Source organism: Rattus rattus, chromosome 13 (genome assembly GCF_011064425.1).
Source record: "Rattus rattus isolate New Zealand chromosome 13, Rrattus_CSIRO_v1, whole genome shotgun sequence".
Lineage (NCBI taxonomy): Eukaryota > Metazoa > Chordata > Mammalia > Rodentia > Muridae > Rattus > Rattus rattus.
In genome coordinates, this window is record NC_046166.1 from 46,346,310 (window position 1) to 46,362,874 (window position 16,565).

Below are 16,565 nucleotides of genomic sequence, written 5' to 3' on the forward strand. Positions count from 1 at the left end.
CCCGATGAAGCTTGATGCGCTTTGGCTTTTAGGATAAAAGTACAAAATTCTCTGAATGAACGTAACTATAAAAGGCTGAGGGGCTGGGGATTTAGCTCAGCGGTGAGTGCTTACCTAGGAAGCGCCAAGGCCCTGGTTCGGTCCTCAGCTCCGAAAAAAAGAACAAAAAAAAAAAAAAAAAAGGCTGAAATAAAGATATGTAAGCCAATAAAATCTTCTGCAAGGAGGAGAAATTGAAAATATAAGAGTATTGGGGTTCCCACTCCATTTTTTTTTTTTAATATTCCTTCCAGTTAAACTGGTTTCCTCATGTTGTCTCTGGATTAAAGCCAGAGTCAACTTTGCCCACATCTAATCAAATAGCAGGGGAAACCATTTGTAATTCGGACTTCAGTTAGAAGTTCCTGGGAGGCCCTGTGTAGACCCAGCCTAGCTGAGTACTGATTCATTTTGATGTGAGGTAAGTGATTAGCTGTACTCCTGACTGGACTGTAATAATGGTGACTTTTTTTCATGACAGCGAATGACAGACACCAGGACTCGGAAAGTCTCAATACTCTTGGCTTTTGAGAGAGACTGGGATGGTTGACAATAAGGCAGAGCTGCAATTTGGAGGAGAGATTTAGAATCTAATTAGCTTCCCATCCCTTTGGATTTTGAGTGAGTTAGGTGGGGGTTCACAGTAGAAGTTTCCATTTCAGCCTCCAGAATTAAAAACAGAATAGACCACATTGTTATTTGGGCTTCCCAAAATGCTTTTCAACTATTTGGAGGTCAAGTATGTTTAGCTTTTCAGAGCTCTTTAAGAAAATCTATACATTCTTCGTATAAACAACAAAGATATAGGTATAGTCCATTATCAGAAAAGTTTGGAAAAGCAGCACAATACGGTCTCTCAGGCTGTGCTTACGGGTAATATTTTAACTGTCTGCATTAATGTTGTAGCTCATATGTGACTGATAACTTAGAAAATATAGTGGTGCTGTTGATACACTTTTTTCTTTTAAACTTTTCCTTTTTCATTTTATCGAAAGGTTTCTCCTACCCCCACCTTTACTCTTCCTGGGTCCTCCCTATCTCCCTCCCATTCTGATCTACTCCATTTCTGTCTCTCATGAAAAAACAGACAGGCTTCTAAGGGATTAATACAAACTACTGTGGCATGATGAAACACAAACCAGTCCATCACAGTTGGACCAGATGGGAAGAAGGAAAAGAGTTCCAAGAAGAGGCACAGGAAACAGAGACCCACTTGTTTGCACACTCAGAAATCCCATAAAAACATGTAACTAGAAGCTCTCATGCGTGAAGGACCTGTTGCAGACCTAGGCAGGCTCTATGCATGCTACCTTAGTCTCTGAGTTCATAGGTGCTCTGATCATATTGATTTGGGCCGGGCCTTGTTCTCTTGGTGTCATACATTCTCTCTGGCTTTTACACTTTTCCACCTCCTTTTCTGAAGGGGTCCCTGAGCCTAAGACGTAGTGCCCAGCGTTTCAAGGCCTCTGACTCTCTGCACGACGTCTGCCTGTGGGTCTCTGCGTTTTCCCCCATCTGCTGCAGGAGGGAGTGTCTCGGCTGATGGATGAGCAAGGCACTGATATGTGTCACTGGCAGAGTCCCTTTTTTTAAATTTGTTGTATCTTCTCATAATGGCTCATTCAAAAAATATCATTTAAACCATTTTATAAGCTATTTACATACTTTGTTTTGAGATTCTACTTATAAAAGGCACTTACCATAGCACATTTCTAAAGTTAGATGTTTTTGCCTTTAAGTTTAATGCAGTATAATTTGCTGTTAGTTCTGACTGTTGGTCAGAAATGGGCATTGTGACATAGTAACACAGCATTTGGCTGGCAGAAGCAAAAGAATTATTGCAAGTTTGAGTCCAACCTGGTCAACACTAGAATTCCAGGCTAGCAAGAGTTATAAGTGAGACCCTTCCACAAAAAAAAAAAAAACACACACACACACACACACACACACACACACACACACACACACAAAGCACGCACGCACACACACGCACATACACACTTACTGGGTAATTATTTATTTAGATTCTGGAAATTGAACCAAGAGCCCTAGTCATGAGAGGCATATTCTACCACTGAACTACATTCCCCACCTCCTTAAAATAATTTATATTGACTAATACAGCCTGTTTGAGAACAGATATTTGAAGATAATTTCAATGGATAATTTTATAATAATTTTAAAGTATAATGATTTCTAATTCAAAATACCAAAAGCAGAATACTATAAATGATATACAACCAAACATGGTGGATAATAAGGAACAGGATGATGTTAGTATAAACTGGATGTGCAGAATAAGGATGGTTTACTATCATGAATGATGAAGACTGGATTTTCAGTGCAGCTGTGACCAATGGCAGAAGGTTGTATTAATTTTTTAATGTCCACTGGGGACTTCTACCCTGCCTTCATCATTCAGTACCCAGATTATATATATATATATATATATATATATATATATATATATATATATATAATTATTTTATTTTTACAATATATTTTACATTTATAATAAGCCTTAAAAGCACTAGAGCTAGGCAGATATCTACCCTCTGTGTCTATTTTCCTGCCATTAACCTTGAGATACGACTTGCCATGTTTCGCCTTGGCTACTCTTACTCCAACTGGCTAATCCTCATGGCCAGCTCTCACAACCCCTTACCCAAGGGCATCTTCTTTCTCCACCATGTCTCTTCTTCTCCCTGTCAAGGTCTCTCCTGAGACCCCAGGCTCAGAAATGGAACCCTACCTACCTCTCTTTTAACCAGCTATAGGCTGCTTGCATCGTTAGTCAACCATAGTTTTACATTAAGGAGCAAGGTCATAGCATTACTTGGTGTACTTGTGGCTTCTCTCATCCTGGACTCAACCAGGGCCAGTATTTACCATTACAATATATAACAACAGACCAAACCTCAACAACAGAGCAACTTGGAGCATTAGCTTTTTCTTCTACCCTGAATTCTGGGAGTCAAACACTGTCTTCAGAGTCTTCAGATATATTTGTTACTTTTCTGTGGCTGTGATAAAAACCCCATGACCTCAGCAACTCATGGAAGAGTTTATTTGGACTTAGAGTTACGGTGCATGACTGTAAGACAGAGGTAGTAGGTATAGCAGGAACAGTAGGCTGAGAGCTCAACAGCTTGAATCAGAAGCAGGAAGCAGAGAGAACAAACTGGGAATGGCTAAAGGCTTTGAAACCTCCAAGTTTGCCCCTAGTGACACTTCTCCAGTGAGGCCACACCTTCTAAACCTACCCAAACAATGCCACCAACCAGCAACCAACTATTCAAATGCCTGAGACTATAGGGGACATTTTTTCACCTAACTTGCCACACAAGACTTTCTGCAAGTTCCTTTATCTGCTAAGTCATTTCCTGGCCCAAGACCAGATTTTCTAAGAAACATTTGTAATACCCCCCAAAAAATTCTTCCATACTGAAGTAGCTGTTGGGTAGAGTTACAAACCAGGATGCGTACATTTAGAAGACTTAGCATATTCCTGAGAATATGTTTGATAGTCACTTTAACATAAACCCTTTTGAAAAAGATATGACATCCTGAAATGACTATTTGAAGACGGGCAGATAAGGAACTGCTTTTGAGTTGATAACACTAGTCCACCGAGACAGACAGACAGACACCTGTCCAGTTTCCATCAGCTTTGAATGGATTTTTTTTTATATTTACTAAATATAAAGCTAAGCAAGATTTAATGTAAAAACGTTTTCTTCAGTCATTTATTTATACATGTAGCATGTGTATGTGAATGCATGCACACGCGCATGGTAGCGTGTATACAGGTCAGAGGGCGTTTTTCAGGTATCCCTTTTCTTTTTCCACCATGTGGTTCTGAGGGAATGTCTGTCCTCCAGCTTCTTAGCAAGTGTCTTTTACTACTCCGACATCTTGCTGATACTTACATCTGACCGATACTTATAAGTGTTGTGTAATACATATAGTTACAGATGGATACAAAACTAGATTATATACAAATATGTAGGGAGCGGTGTGGGCTAAAAAGATGGTGCCGACATCTGGTACTCGATTGTGGTAAACACCCGTTCAGCGCATGTGTTGGCATGCCTCTGGCAGCTATCAGGCCAGGGCGATATTCATGCTAATGAGGTGCTTCATGCTCCACCAATCCCTGGAGGACAAGTATACAACCATAGCCTGTTATGTATATAAGGCCAGCGCCTTTGCTGCTTGGGGTTCCCGTATCAACAATGAGGTGGTCCTACAATAAAGGCTGTTGAGAAGAATCCAACAGTGTTGTGTCTTCCTTGCTGGCCAGGGTGGTCGCGACACAAATATAACTTCCAAAGCACTTCAACCTGTTTTAAAGTTTTTATTTAATATATATATTAAACACATATTATATTTATATGAGCCATCTCTCCAGCCCTAATGTGTTATATTTTTAAAAAGAAGCTTTAATTAATGTTTGTGTTGGGTTTTTTTTTACTTATCAAAGCATTTAATGTAGGAGTCACACGTGTAGAGGACTGGCCTCCATGATTGTCACGTGGGACACACAGTGGCAGACAGACAGACAGGCCAGCATGCATGGCTCACACTGGAACAGTACTTCCTACCTTCCGTGCAAGCACAAGGCACACAGAGCTAAACGGGAATGGGTTGCGATCTTGAAACTCTAAAGCCCGCTGCCATTGATATACCTCCTCCAAGAAGGCCATGCCAGCAAGGCCACATCTCACAATCAGAGAAAAAAACTTAAAAAATCCCGGCCTGGGGCTTCTTCCCCACCTTAGACCATTTATGTTCCAAGGAGAAAAACACACACCGCCTTTATATTTTTAAATATGCCACAGGCAGCACAGTAGCTGGGCAGCTGCCTGCCCTCCATGGCGTTCGAATCTACTTCCTATCAATAACCCAAGTTACCATTATTATTTATGTTCTCTCTGGGCTTTCTTATCCCAATTGGGCGGCCCTCTGTGCCGCATTCTCTTGGCCCTTAGCCCACGGTGGCTTTCCTTCTCCCCGCCAACACATTCTTTGTCCATGGAAGCTTCTTTCTCCTTCCTCCCTCCTCCCGGTCCTCTCTCTCCCAAGCTTGCAACCTCAACCCCACCTATGTCTTCTCTGCCCAGATGTTGGCCATTGGCATCTCTATCTACCAATCAGAATTAACGTAGGGGCAGGGTTCCAGGGTCTGTGTGCAGAGTCCAGGTCTTGAGGGCCTGCACTTAGCATTACAACAGACAGTGAAAGACAAAACCTCAACACCGATCCCTCCCAAACAATTCCAGCAACTAGTGACCAAGTATTCACATATATGAGCACGCGGAGGTCATTTTCAATCCAAACGCCCCAGATAGCCAACTCAGAAACCACAGCTACTCTTTTTCATGGCCTCGACTCCTCCTTAATAACTTTCTTCTGTGTTCTTAGTCATAAATAAAGAATAAGGAATATCATCTCGGGTTTAATATTGATTGCTAATATTGATTATTAGCAACTGCTGCAGTGATTATAGCATTTGAGTGATTAATTCCTTTTAGCTTATAAGGACTCAGTTGTCTTCTAAGGAAGATCATTCTCAGGAGAAATTGAGTTAATGTCTTCACAGCACAAGAAAACATTGGGAGATTATTTTCCAGTAGAATATAGACGAAAAAGCTTGTTCATATACTAGAGCTTGATACTGTCGCGAAACCTGATGGTGAGCTGTCATTGTTTATTTCCAACATAGTTGCCATGGGCTTTAGAAGTAGCATGTTTTCTACTATACAGGAAGAGCTGTCCTCTCCATCAGCAGTCTGGGCTCAATTCATCAGCACAGACACACTTTCCTCATCATGTTTCGTCATGGATGTGAGGACGGCTGCAAAGCTGCTGAGTTGTCCTAGTTCCAAGCACAGACTGTGTGTCTAGAGCATGGTGGGGGGTTGTACCCTAGTTGGAGGGTAAGAGCCCTAACATCCAGATCCTCACTCTATTCCTTGGTATTTTTTTTTATTGGATTTTTTAAAATTTACATTAAAAGTTATCCCCTTTCCTGGTTTCCCAACCATAAAGCCCCTATCTCATCCCCCCCTCCCTGCTTCTATGAGAGTGTTCCCCCACCACCCACCCACCCCTTCCCTCCTCCCCGCCTTGACATTCCCCTACACTGGGGCATCAAGCCTTGGCAGGACCAAGGGCTTCTCCTCCCATTGGTGCCCAACAAGACCATCCTCTGCTACATATGCAGCTGGAGCCATGGGTCAGTTCATATATAGTCTTTGGGTAGTTCCCTGGGAACTCTGGTTGGTTGGTATTGTTGTTCTTATGGGGTTGCAACTGCTTCAGCTCCTTCTCGTCTTTCTCTAACTTCTCTAATGGGGACCCTGTTGTCAGTTCAATGGTGGACTGTGAGCATCTGCCTCTGTATCTGTCAGGCTCTGGCAGAGCCTCTCAGGAGGCAGCTACATCAGGCTCCTGTCAGCTCGCACTTCTTGGCCTCATCAATGTTGTCTGGGTTTGGTAGCTGAATGTATATGGGATGGATCCCCAGGTGGGACAGTCTCTGGATGGCCTTTCCTTCAGTCTCTGCTCCAAACTTTGTCTTTGTATTTCCTCCTGTGAATATTTTTGTTCCCCCTTTTAAGGAGGACTGAAGCATCTGCACTTTGGTCATCCTTCTTCTTGAGCTTCATGTGGTCTGTGGATTGCATCTTGGGTAATCAGAGCTTTTGGGCTAATATCCACTTATCAGTGAGGTTTTTTTGTGATTGGGTTATCTCACTCAGGATGATATTTTCTAGTTCCATCCATTTGCCTATGAATTTCATGAAGTCATTGTTTTTAATAGCTGATTAGTACTCCATTGTGTAAATGTACCACATTTTCTGTATCTATTCCTCTGTTGAGGGACATCTGGGTTCTTTCCAGCTTCTGGCTATTATAAATAAGGCTGCTATGAACATAGTGGAGCATGTGTTCTTGTTATATATTGGAGCATCTTTGGGTGTATGCCCAGGAGTGGTATAGCAGGGTCCTTAGGTAGTACTATGTCTAATTTTCTGTGGAACCTCTAGATTGATTTCCTGAGTGGTTGTAACAGCTTGAAATCCCACCAACAATGGAGCAGTGTTCCTCTTTCTCTTGCCAGCATCTGTTGTCACCGGAGTTTTTGTTCTTAGCCATTCTGACTGGAATGAGGTGGACTCTTAGGGTTGTTTTGATTTGCATTTCCCCGATAACTAAGAATGTTGAACATTTCTTTAGGTACTTCTCAGCCATTCGGCATTCCTCAGTTGAGAATTGTTTGTTTAGCTCTGTACCCCATTTTTCTTTCTTTTTTTTTTTTTTGGAGCTGGGAACCAAACCCAGGGCCTTGCGCTTGCTAGGCAAGCGCTCTACCACTGAGCTAAATCCCAAACCCCTCTGTACCCCATTTTTAATAAGGTTATTGACTCTCTGGAGTCTAACTTTTTGAGTTCTTTGTCTATATTGGATGATATAGATAGCCCTCTATCTGATGTAGGATTCATAAAGATTTTTTCCCAATCATTGGTTGCTGTTTTGCCCTGATGACAGTGTCCTTTGCCTTACAAAAGCTTTGAAATTTTATAAAGTCTATTGTCGATTCTTGGTCTTAGAGCATAAGCCATTGTTATTCTGTTCAGGAAAATTTCCCCAGTGCCCATGTGTTCAAGACACTTCCCACTTTCTCTTCTATTAGTTTGAGTGTATCTGGTTTTATGTAGAGGTCCTTGATCCACTTGGACTTGAACTTTGTACAAGGTGATTAGAATGGATCAACTTGCACTCTTCTATATGCTGACCTCCAGTTGAATCAGCACCATTTGTTGAAAATGCTGGGTTTTTTCCCCACTGTATGCTTTTAGCTTCTTTGTCGGAGATCAAGTGACCACAGATGTGTGGGTTCATTTCTGGTTCTTCAATTCTATTCCATTGACCTACCCACCAGTCTCTGTACTAATACCATACATTTTTTTTTAATCACTATTGCTCTGTAATATAGATGGAAGTTAGGGATGGTGATTGTTGAGAATAGTTTTTGCTCTCCTGGGTTTTTTGTTATTCCAAATGAATTTGCAAATTGCTCTTTCTAACTCTATGAAGAATTGGATTGGTATTTTGATGGGGATTGCATTGAATCTGTAGATCGCTTTTGGCAAGATGGCCATCTTTACTATATTAATCCTGCCAATCCATGAGCATGGGAGATCTTTCCATATTCTGAGATCTTCGATTTCTTTCTTTAGAGACTTAAAGTTCTTATCACACAGATCTTTCACTTGCTTGGTTAGAGTCACACCAAGGTACTTTATATTATTTGTGACAAGTGTGAAGTGTGTTGTTTCCCTTGCTTCTTTCTCACCCTGTTCATCCTTTGAGTACAGAAAGGCTACTGATTTGTTTGAGTTAATTTTATATCCACCCACTTTGCCGAAGTTGTTTATCAGCTGTAGGAGTTCTGTGGTAGAATTTTTGGGGTCACTTAAATATACTCTCATATAATCTGCAAATAGTGATATTTTGACTTCTTCCTTTCCAATTTGTATTCCTTTTACCTCCTTTTGTTGTCTGATTGCTCTGGCTAGGACTTCAAGTACTATATTGAATAAGTATGAGAGAGTGGGCAGCCTTGTGTAGCCCCAGATTTTAGTGGGATTGCTTCAAGTTCCTCTCCATTTAGTTTGATGATGGCTACTGGTTTGCTGTATATTGTTTTTACTATGTTTAGGTATGGGTCTTGAATTCCTGATCTTTCCAAGATTTTTAACATGAAGGAATGTTGAATTTTGTCAAATGCTTTCTCAGCATTTAATGATATTATGATGTGGTTTTTTTCTGTTGAGTTTGTTTATATAGTGGATTATGTTGATGGATTTCTGTATATTGAACCACCCCTGCATCCCTGGGATGAAGCTTACTTGATCATGGTAGATGATTGTTTTGATATGTTCTTGGATTCAGTTTTTGAGAATTTCATTGAGTAATTTTACTTCAATATTCATAAAGGAAATTGGTCTGAAGTTTTCTTTCTTTGTTGGCTCTTTGTGTGGTTTAGGTATAAGCATGGCTCATAGAAGGAACTTGGTAGTGTTCCTTCTGTTTGTACTTTGTGGAAGGGTGAGAGACAAGGATCCAGTTTTATTCCTCTACACTTAGCTATCCAGCTTGACTAGACCTGTTTCTTTGAAGATGTTGTCTTTTCTCAAATGTGTGCTGTCAGCCTCTTTATCAAAACTCAGGTGTCTGCAGGAAGAAATGTGGGTCCTCTATTCTATTCCATTGATCAATGCCCTTGACATTCTAGAACCTTTGGTTTCTCGTGGTAGCATTTTATATATGTAAATGCTCATAAGGTTAGAAATCACTGTGAAATGTGAAGTAGTACAGATGGGTAATCATATCATGTATTCATTATAAATGACATTTATTCTTTAAATTGTTCAAAATTGGATATTTTATTTATTTACATTTCAAATGTCATCCTCTTTCCCGGTTTCCCTTCTGCAAACCCCCCTAGAACCAATTTTTTTATTGATGCCAGGGGAACGGAGACCTTCCTAATTTGTAGGTGTGGACTTGGGTGATGTTGTAAAAGTAAAATCACTGTGTGGAAGTCTTCAACGCAATCTAGTGGCTCACTCTTGTCATCTTAGTTTAGTGGGAGGATTGCCCCAACTTCAAGGTTAGCCTGGGAAACAGAGTCTGGATCAGTCTAGGCTAAAGAGAGAGTCTTGTCTAAATAAATAAATACAAAACAACAATAAACAAAACAGAATGCAGCAAAGTTCTAAAATCTTACTACTACCACCTGTAGACATAGAATTTAATCTTTGGACATTGAGGTGTCCCATCCCATGTCCAACCTGTGTCGTTATCTATCATGTCCCCCACCCTCCCTGCAGATCCCAGTGAGTGACACAAAAGTTTGGAACCATTTATTCCTAAGGTAGATAAAGTAAGTGGTGAAAATGATTATCAGTCATATGTTCTAGCAACAATAATTTTACTCCAGCAGCAATTGTGTATAAAAAATTAAAACTGTACAAACATTTTTTTGTCATTAGCTTCTAAAGTTTATGAAAAAACTCAGCATTGCGATAGCATCCAGAAGTTGTTGGGTATGAGCAAATGTTTTCGACTGGAGTAACGACTTCAGGATTGATTTAAAGAGCTTGAGGTATAGGTTAGCAGGAGAGAACTTGCCTAGAATGCACAAGGCTCTTGAGGTTTGATCTTCAACCCTAAAAAAAGGCAACCTTGAGGAACGGGAGACAGGTATTCTGTATAGAAGCAGGAGGGTCTTGAACTTGATGTCAGCCTGGGCTGCATTATGAGACTTTGGAGGAGAAGGGAAAGGTGGGGAGAGGGGAGAGAACGGGAAAGGAGAGAGGAGGGGAAAGAGGAGGGGAGAGAGAAAGGGAGAGGAGAGAGGAGGGGAGAGGAGAGAGGAGGGAAGGGGAGAGAGGAGGGGGAGAGGAGAGAGGAAGAAGACATTGCTGCTGCAGCTGTAACATTAGCTTTCCCCCACAAATTTAATAAAGCAGGACTAAAGATCTCACATTATTATGATTCCTTGCCTACATATTAAGATATAAGGACAGTGTATGACACTTGGGGGGTAGGTACAGAGGCAGGTAGACCTCTGTGAGTTCAAGGCCAGCCTGGCATACATAGGGAGTCCAGCCCAACCAGAGGACTGCATAGCGAGACCCTGTCTCAAAACAAAACAAAACAAAACAATCAGCAATCAAAAACAAGAAAAAAAGAAAAAGGACAGTGCATACCAGCCTCTTCTTACAACTTTCTTCTTCTAAATACAAAAATAATCCTCCACGTAAAAGACTAGTATTTCACATTATCTGTTATTCATTTACCACCTGCGTGTCTAAATAAATTAAAAATATTATCACGAAGTTTCTGCAGGCTGGGCCAAAACATGGTCGCAGGTCTCTCTGCATCAGGAGCTGCTCCTTCTTGCATTCTCATGAACAGGCGCATCTGAGCCCTTGATGAAACTGAACCCTTTTGTGTGTCTGTGCTATTGAGCAGGTTCAATTATCTCTAAGCTTTGATGGGGTTGATTCCCATCGTTTTGTGTGTCAGAAGGCTGGATGGTAAGTAGGGGGATACATTTCTGGCTAACCTTCGGGTGCTCTGGAACTTTATCTGGTCTCATGAGGAATTCTTTCTCTTGTGGTTCTTTCAGTGGGAAGAATGGGGGAGATTCGCAGCTTTGTCCTCATCACTGTTGCTCTGATTCTGGGCAAGCAGAGCTGGGTAAGCCTCTCGTGCACACTATTGTATCACTCTGGCCTGCTTTGAGGTCGAGTTTCTTTTTAATTCCCAGAAAACCTATTGTTAACTTGTCACTGCCTAAAGTAAGGGTGGAAGGAATGAGAGAGTTCTGTGGAAACATGTGGCATATTTAAACACTTTAAAAACAAAAATCAGGACCCACAACAAATCAGTGAAATGTTTTTAAGCTGGCTGTGTTATTGTTATTTCCTTTTCATGTGATATCAGTCATTCAAAACTGGCTATAGTAGTTAGCATTGGTCTGGGGCCAATATTAAACATCATTGGTGTATATTGCAAAGATTATCTGAAGGCGACTTCAATGAACTTGGGTCTCCATCTAGAAGTCCCAAAAGACAAAAGACTACCTTATTCAAAGGTCTTGGAAAAGTAAAATGGCTCCCTCATTGAAAGAGCATTCTGAAATGGGAGTGGGAGACAAAATTGCATCAGGGGTTATCTAGATTATTAGCAACCTTTCTATTCCAAGAACATGAGATGTGCATGCCTTGCAGGTCCTCGGAGATGAGAACTGTTTGCAGGAGCAGGTGAGGCTCAGGGCTCAGGTGCGCCAGCTTGAGACCCGGGTCAAACAACAACAGGTGGTGATTGCACAGCTCTTGCACGAGAAGGAGGTCCAGTTCCTGGATAGAGGACAGGAGAACAGCTTCGTTGACCTTGGAGGCAAGAGGCATTACGCAGGTCAGAACCGGTTTTTCCTAAATGTTTCAAACTATTTGTGTCACACATTCATCCGTAATGACGGTACTAAACATTCAGTGACTTTTTCTTTGTTCAGTTTCGTTTTTTTGCTTTCAATTCAGGACCTCACTATGTAGCTCAGGTTGACCTGGTACTTAAGTGTCTTCCTGCCTGGGCTTCCTCAGGGCTGGTGTGGTGGTTTGAATACGCTTGGCCCAAAGGAAGTGGCACTTTTAGGAGGTGCGGCCTTGATAGAGGAAGTGTGTGACTGTAGGGTGGGCTTGGAGGTCTGCTACTGCTCAAGCTCTGCCCAGTGCAGAAGAGACCCTCCTCTTGGCTGCCTGGAGAAGACAGTCCTCTTGGCTGCCTTTGGATTAAGATGTAGACCTCTCCCCCTTTTCAGCATCACGTCTGCCTTTACACTGCCATGCTTCCCACCACGATGACAATAGACTGAATTGATGGAACTGTAAGAGAGCCCCAGGGAAATATTTTCCTGTATAAGAGTTGCCTTGGTCATGGTGTCTCTTCCGAGCAATGAAACCCCAAGACAACGTATTATTAAATATTCGCCTATCAATGACACTATAATTGAGAATATTTATATTTAAACTTTGTTCTTATTTATGTTTTCCCTCCTTAGATGTACGTAGTTTTCCATTCTAATTATTTTGAACTGGGTCTCTCTGTGTTGTCTAGTCTAGTCTTGGATTTCTGTCTTTCTACCTCAACTTCCTGAGCAGCTTGGAGCACAGGTGTGCGCTACCATGCCTGGTTCTCGCCTCTGAAAACACAGTGAAAAATAAATTATTAGAATAAAAGGATGGGAAAAAAACTCATTTGTATGGAAAATAAAAGAATAGGGTTTAAATATGTCTATTTAATGGTTTGACATTTCCTTTTGATTAAGCCAAAATTTTTCTCCTAGAAATGAAATTATATTGAACCCTGAGCACAGTATAAACACCACTACCCACATCACTATTCCCCAGACAAAGGTCCCTTTGATTTCCTGTACATATGAATGGATTCTGTAAGAGTAATGGTTAGAAGCGAAGAGAAAACTGTCTAGAATTCTTTGTTCAGTATTCTCTATGCTGCAATTATGTGTTTTAATTTCTCTGCTTAAGGATATCAAGTCTAACTTGATCAATTAACTAGCTGCTGTGTGGGGTTTGGAAGGATATTCAATGCGTTTACTACTATCTGGTATGATGAATGTTTTGCTTGTATGGGTATGCCTATGTTTGCATGCTTGCTGCCCATGGAGGCCAGAAGGGAGTCAAATCCCCTAGAACTGGAGTTAAGACAACTGTGAGTTGCCACATTGGTGCTGGGTATTGTACGTGGGTCGTCTTGAAGAGCGGCCACAGATCTTCTGAAGCATCTCTCCCACCCCAGTGAGAGATTTTATCTCCCCGCTGACTATCAGTGTTTGAGACACCGTTGCCCTTCATGTTTACTGATGAAAGAAATGGGAAGAGATGAACAAATAAAATCTGAGAAATTTGTCTGACTATAATCAAAAATAGACACGTCAATCTTACAGAAATAAAACCTTCCCATTCTGGGGAGTGCTTTTCATCGCTGAGGGAAATACCTGTCTAGAAACAAGGAAGAAGGGCTTTATTCTGGTCTACAGTTTGAGGGGACACATTCCATTATGGCAGCAAAACTGTGACTGGCTGGTCACACAGCAGCTATAGCAGCAAGCAGAAAGTGAGAAGTGGGGTGGGCCATTAAATCTCAAACCCATCCTTAATGATGACCCATTTTCTCCAGCAGAGCTCTACCTTCTGCAAGTTCCACAGTCTCTGAAAACAGGGTCACCATCTGAGGACCAAGTGTTTAAACGCCTGGGTCTATGGAGACATTTTACATTTAAACCACACATGGGATTTAGAGCCACGAGAACTATATATGGAACCTAGGCGTCAGGAAAACGCTCACTTTCCCCACCTTCATCCAGATTCTAATCTTTCTCTGTTCGAACTACTTGCCCTGTTTGCCCCACCTTCTGCTGCCCAACTTACTTAGTTGAAAATTCTATTGTCTTGGACAGAAAAAAAAAAGCAACTTAGGAAGGTAAGGGCTATTTCATCTTAACACTTTCTACATTACAGTCCATCACTGAAAGAAACAAGGGCAGGAGCTCAAGCAGGGCAGGAACCTGGAGGCAGGAGCTGAGGCAGAAGCCATGGATTACTAGCGCTTACTGGCTCACCCAGCATGCTTTGCTCACCCTGCTTTTAGAGGTAGCACCGCCCACAATAGGCTGGACCCTCCCACATTGATTATCCATCAAGGAAATACATCATAGGCTTGCCCGTTGGCCATTCTATTTGGGAACACTTTCTCAACTGAGGTTTCTTCTTTCCAAATGACTCTTGCTTGTATCGAGTTGACATAAAAATAGCTTTCACAGGAGCGTCTTGGTATTAATGCACGCCCCGCCCCCTGCAGGTTTTCTCAGCTCCCCCTTGCATGGATAGAGAACACGGAGGGCTGGAGCTCCAGAACATGCAACAGAACTGAGGGTATCTCAGCCTAAAGGGGCCTGGGAACACAAAGGGATAGTTTGAAGAAGTTCCATGGGCAAAAACACAGAAATTGTATTCTAAGAAGAAAACAACAAAACATATAAGACCGTAAATGAAGGGTCAGGCAACATCTACAGGGTATCAGACTCTGTAAATATTCTTAGAAGACAGTGATTAACTGCCATTACCACACTCATTCAAAGTAGCTGGTGACCTTATAAAGTGATGGCGCTTATCAAAAACTAGGAGGGGCCTGAGAAATCACTGTTTGCAAACTAACAAGCTTGCCTGCATGGATCTCAAAGAGAGCTACAGCTGATGGGTCAGAGGTAAACGTTCTATGTGTACATAAATGTCCCTTCTTCTCAAATCCCATGACTCATGTGAGCAGTTTATGGGGCTGTGTCACAACTGGGCATTCTAGGATGAAGACGCTCCAGTATTTTCGAGTGGGTTAAAGATGTCTAAACTTTGTCTCCGAGGTAAATGTTATCTTTATTTTGGTGTGCAGCAAAGAGAGCAATGTCTGTCCAGAGGAGCTATTATGTCAATATCTGGCTTTCTGCTACAAGGATGCTTTAAACATAGTCTAGAAGATAAACTCCGCTGAAAAAAATGTAAAGTGACCTATAGGATACTTAATGTCTACAAACATTAAATATCCTCCATTCCATGCCAGACTAATTATTGAAGCACCACTGCAGGTCAGAAAATAATTTGTAAATTTACTGTTGGATGTGGATGAAAATGTTTAAGAATCAGGTCAGACTTCTCACCAAATTTCTTTCCATGGCTGAGATGGGATAGGGAAAGTATGGGAAACTGAGGCACATAAGATCAACATACACCACACAGGCATATATGACAAAAATTATTTCATATATATGTATGTATACATATATGTGCATGAGTATGTATATGTACATTATGTGTGCATGCGTGTGTGTGTGTGTGTGTGTGTGTGTGTGTGTGTGTGTGTGTTTGCACCCGTGCATTTACACGCACACGCGCTGGTTATAGCTACTGTGTAGCTAGTGAAAAAAAGACTGAGGCTAAAAAAAAAAATCCAGTCTCTGTCTTGAGAGAAACAATAGGTACTAAGGAATAAAGCAAGAAATCAGTTCCTGGAAAATAAAAATTAAAATGCCAAGGTCAGAGCAAGATTGTGCAAACAGGAGTAAGGTTGATAAATTGTATATGATAGGGTATGTGTATGTGTGCGTGTGTTATGATGACAAGATGAATAATGGTTATTCTAAATGTCTGTTTCTGGATACAGTACCTAAAATAAGTCTAGAAGTCAGTGTATTTGCATTTAATAGTCTTCATAGGTGCTTCAGGCATGAGAGAGAAGAGGGAACAAAATCTGAAATACAGATATGGTTTGATGACACTTCGTTTTTTAGCATAGTTGCAAAGACTACCACACAATCAATATATAATATAAATTTTAATAAAAATTTATTAATATAAGGGCTGGAAAAATGACACACTAATTAAAAGCACTTTTCTTCTTCTTCTTTTTTTTTGATCCAATTGATAAGATATAATTGCCCTCTTAAACATACAAACCCCGATACCATCCATCCCTTAGGAACATTGATAACAACCTGTAAATACACAGAGCAGAATCTTTACATCACCTGCCATGGATTCTCACACTCTCCTCACCACTTTTTTTTCATAGAGGACGTGGGTTCAATCCCAGCACTCACATGGTGGCTCACATAATAGTTCCAGTTCTAGGGGTCCAACACCCTCCATGGGCATCAGGCATGCACATGGTACATATACATACATACATACCTATACACATTAAATCAAATTTTAAAAATTAATGAGTTGGGCTGGAGAGATGGCTCAGCGGTTAAGAGCACTGACTGCTCTTCCAGAGGTCCTGAGTTCAATCCCCAGCAACCACATGGTGGCTCTTAACCATTTGTAATGGGATCAGATGCTCTCTTCTGATGTGTCTGAAGACAGTGACAG

General features: G+C 41.2%; 1 protein-coding gene across 1 annotated transcript in view; it reads left to right on the plus strand.

Moving 5' to 3' along the window:
* Nucleotides 1-385: 385 nt before the first annotated feature.
* Fgl1 (fibrinogen like 1) overlaps nucleotides 386-16,565 on the plus strand; it is a 30,188-nt gene continuing 14,008 nt past the window's right edge. Inside the window, exons 1-3 of the mRNA XM_032919182.1 lie at nucleotides 386-460; nucleotides 11,246-11,316; nucleotides 11,850-12,036. Coding sequence (XP_032775073.1) covers nucleotides 11,254-11,316; nucleotides 11,850-12,036 — 250 coding nt within the window. The 5' untranslated portion in view covers nucleotides 386-460; nucleotides 11,246-11,253. The remainder of the gene's footprint in view (nucleotides 461-11,245; nucleotides 11,317-11,849; nucleotides 12,037-16,565) is intronic.